The sequence below is a fragment of the Frankliniella occidentalis genome, unplaced genomic scaffold (assembly GCF_000697945.3).
Source record: "Frankliniella occidentalis isolate FOCC.00 unplaced genomic scaffold, Focc_3.1 Scaffold17, whole genome shotgun sequence".
Taxonomy (NCBI): domain Eukaryota; kingdom Metazoa; phylum Arthropoda; class Insecta; order Thysanoptera; family Thripidae; genus Frankliniella; species Frankliniella occidentalis.
Genome location: NW_026267147.1, coordinates 433,308 through 439,852, shown reverse-complemented (window position 1 = coordinate 439,852; position 6,545 = coordinate 433,308). Strand labels below are relative to the sequence as shown.

General features: G+C 61.7%; 1 protein-coding gene across 3 annotated transcripts in view; it reads right to left on the bottom strand.

Annotated features, from left to right (window-relative positions):
• Nucleotides 1-6,545, bottom strand: part of LOC113206981 (trithorax group protein osa) — a 32,599-nt gene that overhangs the window by 10,882 nt on the left and 15,172 nt on the right. Inside the window, exons 2-7 of one of the 3 annotated variants that reach the window (XM_052264260.1) lie at nt 4,996-5,583; nt 4,793-4,906; nt 4,238-4,486; nt 2,062-3,984; nt 1,837-1,968; nt 1,116-1,411 (exon numbers count right to left, since the gene is read on the bottom strand). In XM_052264260.1, coding sequence (XP_052120220.1) covers nt 1,116-1,411; nt 1,837-1,968; nt 2,062-3,984; nt 4,238-4,486; nt 4,793-4,906; nt 4,996-5,583 — 3,302 coding nt within the window. The remainder of the gene's footprint in view (nt 1-1,115; nt 1,412-1,836; nt 1,969-2,061; nt 3,985-4,237; nt 4,487-4,792; nt 4,907-4,995; nt 5,584-6,545) is intronic. The other 2 variants (XM_052264259.1, XM_026423301.2) reach the window with 2 other exon arrangements.

Genomic DNA, 6,545 nt, shown 5'->3' with positions numbered 1-6,545 from the left:
GCTCGTAATCAACGACCTCTCGCGTTTGTTCAATGTGCTGGATTCGCGCGCCCAGCGTATGCATGACGCTACTAGAGGTGCTACTAGAGAGAGTGTCGACGCGGCGCAGGTAAAGAGCGCGCCATGGGGCGGGTGGGGGCGGGTGTTGGCTCATTCTCTTAGAAGAATTGGTATTTCATTTCTAATTTTCGCTGGTTGGGGCCACATGGTTGAGAGGTTCCTTGAAGTTCAAGACCCAGTCTTGGATGTCAGTGGCCTTATCCATAACATCCAAAGCCGGGTCTTGGACTTCAAGGAACTAACAGCCCGGAGCCTGCGGTCAAGTGACTGCGTTCGACAAGAGAACGGCTGCAACTTTCGGTCACATTTTGGCGCTGACCCGCAAATCCCCGTCGGTACCGCACTCATGCGTGTGCTGCACGAGTTGCCCACTCTTGTGATGTTCAAACGGTCGCACCGACTGGGTGAGGCGGATCGGCCGGATCGGCCGAGCTGCCGCAAACTGCGTGACTAGTCTGTCACTCATCAGAGGCCGTCACACCGTCACATGCGCCGTGTGACGAGCCCGACGACACTCGGCAGCAGCCTCCGGTCGCGAGGAGGGCGAGGAGGCCGCCACTCGCAGCCCCGCTCACTTGCATATTCACACGACAATCAGCGCGCCGCCGCCGCCAACGTCAAAGGGCCTTCCCTCCCGGGGTGCGCGCGGGGCCGGCTGAAGAAAGCGGACACCGGAGGGCACCGACTGCAGGGCGGTAATTCGTCTCATTAGAAGCCACCGCTGGCCACAGACGCGCGCACGGCCGTGTGTGAGTGTGTGTGTGCGCGTGCGTGCGGTGTGTGTGATGGGAGGGCACGGGGAGTGAGTAGACAAGCCGGCCAGTCACGACGATGACTTCTCGCAATAAAAGCCCTCCTGCCCGCAAGCCTCTCGGCTCTTCCTACTATCGCTGAAGCGCGCCGCGCCGCGCCCGACAGGTGGCAGACCTGCCCCGGCTCTGCCCGGCTCTGCCCGGCCCCGACTAGCCCCGGGGGGGTTACAGGTACGGGAGGAGCCACGGCGCGAGTTACGTAAGTTCGACAACGACCTATGACGGCGAGCGGAGGGCACGCACCTGGTGACGAGGAGGATGACGGACTGCTTGGCGAGCGGCTTGAGCCGCTCCTGCTGCAGCCAGAGGCGGTAGTTCTCCTGTGTCGGCGTCCGCACCAGCTTCTTGAGGGCGTCGCCGGCGACGAAGCGCACGCCGTGCACCTCCACGGCGCGGCCCACCCGCCCGTCCTCGGAGGTCTCCGCGTTGGCAGCGTCCTGGAGGAAGTCGTAGTCGACGGGCGCCAGGACGACGACCGAGGTGACGTTGCGGCCGCGGAGCAGCGGCGCGTCCGGCAGCGGGAAGGTGGCGCCCGAAATCTGGAAGACGATCGGAGCTCCGTAATGTCAAAGTGACACAGTCACGGCCAGGGAGGCGCTGCTGCTGCTGCTGCTGCACAGTCTCAGCGGGGGCCGCCCACCCGAGCCCGCCCGGTGCGTCTGGGAAAGTGAAAGTCTCCAGGACTTATTTATGAGCATTTCTGGGAATCGTGCGAGGAGTCCACCTGAGTCCACCACTCTTAACACAATTCCTCAATCACCCAAGAGAACCTTTTACCCAGATGAAACATCATGTTCAGAGGAAACAATACACCTCTGTTCGGAAAACGAGCAGAATTTCGTTTCCTCCGTTTAACATGATAGTTAATTTGTTGAAATTTGAATAGAAAGCAGTATCAGTGTTTTAATATTAATTGAAAAAAATGTGATAGTTAAAAGTGGACATTATGTTTCTCTTCCCTTACCTTGAGTGGCAGGTACCGGTTGTAGCGATTGTCGTTCAAGACGACGGGATCATTGAGGACGGCGGCGTCCTTCTTCAGGTACTGGTCGGCCACCTGCTGGCCCTCTGCAGTCGCTGGGTCGTAGCGCACCACCTACAAAATAATACACGTTCTCTCACATGACACAAGTACGCTGAATATCAGATTCGTGATTATTTTCTTCTCTTCGTCGTTCCGGTGTCTTACCTTCATCTCCACGTTCGAGGCCTGTGCGGCTGAGCCCTGTGGGGCTGCGGCCTCCTCCACTACCTCGTCGAGTTCAGACGCGGACGGCTCGGCGTCGATCGGTGGCAGCGCGGCTCTGGGCGGCGGCGCCACCACGACCGGGCGCACCTCGGAGGCGGCGGCCTGAGACCCGCCGCCGTTGGCATAGAAGTTCTCCAGGGCGTGCTGGGGCAGGGAGTCGATGGACGTGTCCCCGATCTTGTCGTAGTCGAGGATCTGGATGTCGGCGTTGCCCAGAATCCCGGATGAGATGAGCTGCTCCCGGATGTCGTCCGGGACCTCGTCGGGCAGCTCGGCCAGCTTCTTGGTGAGGTCGATCTTGGGCTCCTCCGTCGTTGGCGCGGCGGGCTGCTGTGGAGGCTCCTCCGTTGTCGTGGTGGTGGTGGTCGCGACGGGCCTTGGCGGCTGACGCGGTGCTGGGCTGGCGGTGGTCGAGCTCGGCGTGAGCGAGAACGCGGGCTGCGGCGAAGGCGTGACGAAGCCGTTGTCGGACGAGTAGCTGGGCGTGGACGAGGAGAAGGTGACGCGGGGACCGTCCTGGTCGCTGTCAAGCACCTGCACGCTGTGCTGCTGCTGGTGCTGCTGCTGGTGCTGCTGCTGGCGTTGCTGCTGGTGCTGTTGCTGTGGCTGCTGCTGCTGTTGCTGTTGTTGACGCTGTTGCTGATACGATTGCTGCTGCTGCTGCTGCTGAGGGATCTGCTGTTGCTGCGAATGGGTCAGTGTGTGTGAGACAGTCTGTCCCTGGCCGAAGGGGCCCTGGCCTCTGTTGAGCAGGACGTGCTCCTCAAGCTGTGGAATGGACTTGATGATCTCGGAGCCCAGCACAGTCTCTCTCTGGGGCTGCAGCTGCTGGTGTTGGTGGGATTGGCTCTGCTGTGGGTTGTACTGCTGTTGTTGGATCTGCTGTTGATGTTGTTGTTGGTGGGCGAGTGTCTCTTGCTGGCTGGACGGCTGTGGAGCAAACTGCTGCTGAGGCTGGGCCTGCTGGGGGGTGTACTGGGGCTGATGTTGCTGGGGGTGTTGATGAGCGTGTTGCGAGGGGTGTTGCTGTGGGTGTTGTTGGGGATGTGGCTGGGGATGGGGCTGCGTGAGCTGCTGAGAGTACTGTGGAGGCTGTGGTTGGGGGTGCTGCTGAGAGTACTGCTGAGGCTGCTGAGGTTGCTGCTGGTGGTTAAACTGACCGTGCTGCGCGGAGAACTGGGGCTGTTGCTGACCGCGAATCTGTTGTTCCTGTTGCTGCCTGAGCAGGGCCTGCTGTTGCTGCTGCTGCAGGAGGACCTGCTGTTGGTGGCGCTCTCGCAGGAGCTGGTGCGCCTGCGGCCGCTGCTGCTGCTCCGGCTGCGGTGCGTAGGGCGGGAACTGCGGCTGCGCGGCGCCCGGGGGCGGCGGCGGTGGGTGCTGGAAGGCGGGCCTAGAGGGGTGCTGGGCGCTGGGCACGAAGGGCGGCTGCGGCCGGCTGGGGGCGGCGCTGGGCGCCTGCTGCTGGGGGAAGTAGTTGGGCCGGAAGGTGTCAGCCGCGGGCTGCTGCGGCTGCTGGAAGGGCGGCCGCTGCGGCTTGTCGCCCGGGCCGGGGATCCTCGGCCGGAACGGCTCCTGGAACGGGCCCTGCTGCTGGGCGTAGGGCGGGTAGCGCGGGTTCTGGAGGCTGTCCAGGCTGGGCTGCGGCCGCAGGTAGGCGGGCTTCTGGTGCTGCGGGGGCGGCGCTCCGCGGAGCGGGCCGGCGGCGGGTGGGGGCGGGGGCGGTGGAGGCCCGAACTGATTCTGGCGGTACGGAGGGAAGTCCTGCGGCGGCTGGTGGAAGCGCCCCTGCTGGAAGTGCTGCTGCGGCTGCGGGCCGAAGCCCTGCTGAGGGCCGGCCTGGGGTGCGTGTCCTTGGAGCGGGCCCTGCGGACGGCGAGGAAGTTAGTGATACGGTGCGGCTACTTGTACTGGGTGTAACTGTAAATACGCAGCAGTGTTGCGTGATCGCATACTCAATATGGCCGCAGGGGCCATGGCCCCTTACGGGTGTAAAGAGTAGTCAAACCCTCCACACTGCTGTACACCCGGTACAATGAGTCAAATTTGCACAGATTACGGCAAAAATGTCACCGACGCGACGTCGCTGCTGGACGCCAGGCGGGGCCAGCTCACTCACCGGGAAGCCGGTCTGCTGCAGGTGCGGGGCGGGCTGGTGCTGGCTGCGCTTGATGTGCGCGTTGGCGCCGCTGTCCGCCTGCTCCGGGAAGCGGATGGTGGGCTGCGCCGGGTAGGCCAGGGACGGCTGCTGCGCCGACTCGCCCTCCTCGTGCCCGTCCTGCTTGTCGTGCTTGTCGTCCGCGCCGTGCTGCGTGTGCGCCGAGGGGCGCGCGCTGCCCTCGTCGTCGTGTGGGCCGCCAAACGTCACCTGCACAAGGGGTTTGAATGTTATGAGAAATTTTGTGAATAATGTGAAAATTTGACTTGAGATTTTGTGGATAATGTGAAAATTTAATGTGCACTTTTATGAATAATGTGAAAATTTTATGTAAATTAAATCAAGGGCAATACTATACCTCCTAAATGTGGGGTACCGGCAAAATTTGGGACATGAGAAAACACATCAGAAGCCTTACCATTTTGCTCTTACTACCCCTAAATTTTCCTTACAGGGCTAAATCCAGTGTCAAAAACTTGACACCGAACGGACACGGCTTCGCTTCGCTTTGCTTACCCTGAGCTTGCCCTCGGAGCCGTGCGCGGCGTGCGCCAGCTCCGAGTCGGGGTGGATGATGGCGCGCAGGGTGGTGGTCTGGCGCGGCGGGCCGGGCGTCACGTCCTCGAGGTGCTGCACACAGGATGGAGGGGGATATGAAGTACAGTCGTCTCACGCACACACATTAAAACAGCAGTCTGGCTGTTTGTAAACTCGCTTACCGCGTGGTGCTCTTGGTGGCGGTGGTGGTCCTCCTCCTCCTCCTCGAGCGGCGGCGCGGGCGTGAGCGCCGGGATGGGGTCGTCGAACACGACGCCGCTGTTGCCCTCCTTGCCGTACTCGCCGCTGCCGGTCTGCTTGTACTTGACGTAGAACACGTGGACGGGCTCGCGGGTCGGCTTCTTGGGCGGCAGCACGGGCGGCGGCGGCGGCGCGGGCAGGCTCTCGTTGGACTCCTTGATGATGATCTCGATGATGGGCTCCGGGTACTCGTGGTGCTGCGGGGCCGGCGGCCCGTACTCGTCGTAGGCGGGCGGCGGCGGCGCGCCGTAGGTCGCCTCCCGGCGGTTCTTGGCGCCGCGCAGGTTGGCGGCGGCGGCCGCGCGCGCGCTGGCGGCCGCGTGGGGGCCGCGCGCGTGGTGGTGGCTGAGCGACCGGCCCGGCCGGCTGTGGTACAGCGGGTCCCGCTGCGAGTACGGCACCATGGGCTCCATGGACACGGCGTACGGCGAGCTGGCGCCCGCGGCCGCCGCCTCCTTGCTGACGGTCGCCGCCAGCGCCGCACCCAGGCAGAGCGCACTCAGCGCGGCCTGAAACAGGGGCGCGTCATCGGGATCAGAACAATAAGCAGCCACTGCTGTGCATCGTCTGAGCAAAAGCATCCCCTGGCAGCGCACTGCACTGAACCGCGTGCAGACGTGTGGACAGGTTGCCTATTCGCACGGGGCCACAGGGCGATCCGGATACGATAGGCAAACCCACCCGTCCGTCCGCACGTATGGGTTCCGGTTGGTAAACGCATTTGATCGGACGGGGCGACCACCCTGTGAGGTTGTGCAAATGAGAATAGAAAGTTGGTCTTCCTTGAGGTATTTTTGTTACCCCGGGAAAACAGAATAAGTACATCGGACAAAATGATAACCTGAAGCGGGTATGGCCTAAATGTACCTGAGATAAATGAGCTCATCAACTGCCTCGAGTTTTGTAGTTTGTGATGCTCGGCTGAAAGGTCGCTGCAGTCAGCAACCAGCCATAACGTAACATCTCACCGTGCGCGGAGGACGAACGGCAGTACGTCCGAGTACCTCCAAAACTAGGGCGCGCGCCAACGAAACGAAAACAAAACTCCCAAAAAGTGATGAAGTCCCAAGATGAGGTAACGCGGCGATATCCACCAGCGGTTTTGTCAGTGTAGCAAGGACAAGAAGAGAAGGAAGAAAAAGAAGCTACGCGTTATCTCCGTGGGAACGCTGTGCTGTTGCTGTTACTGCCCCCGGCAGCCCCCGCGCTGCCATTTTCACTTGCGGCAAGAAGGTATGGGAGAGGATGCCGACGGGATGAAAATATAAAAAGCAACGAGATGAAGGAGGAGGAAGAGGAGGAGGTGGAAATAATGATAAGAGGCAGAAGGCAGCGGAGACCCCGCGTTACACAGTATGTACACCGCATGCATGAACTTTATGGGTATACATCGTAATTGGATGAGCAATAGCGAAACGCATTGGAGAGGCCGGACTCACTCGCACGCACGCTTACAGACGCGCGCGCGCGC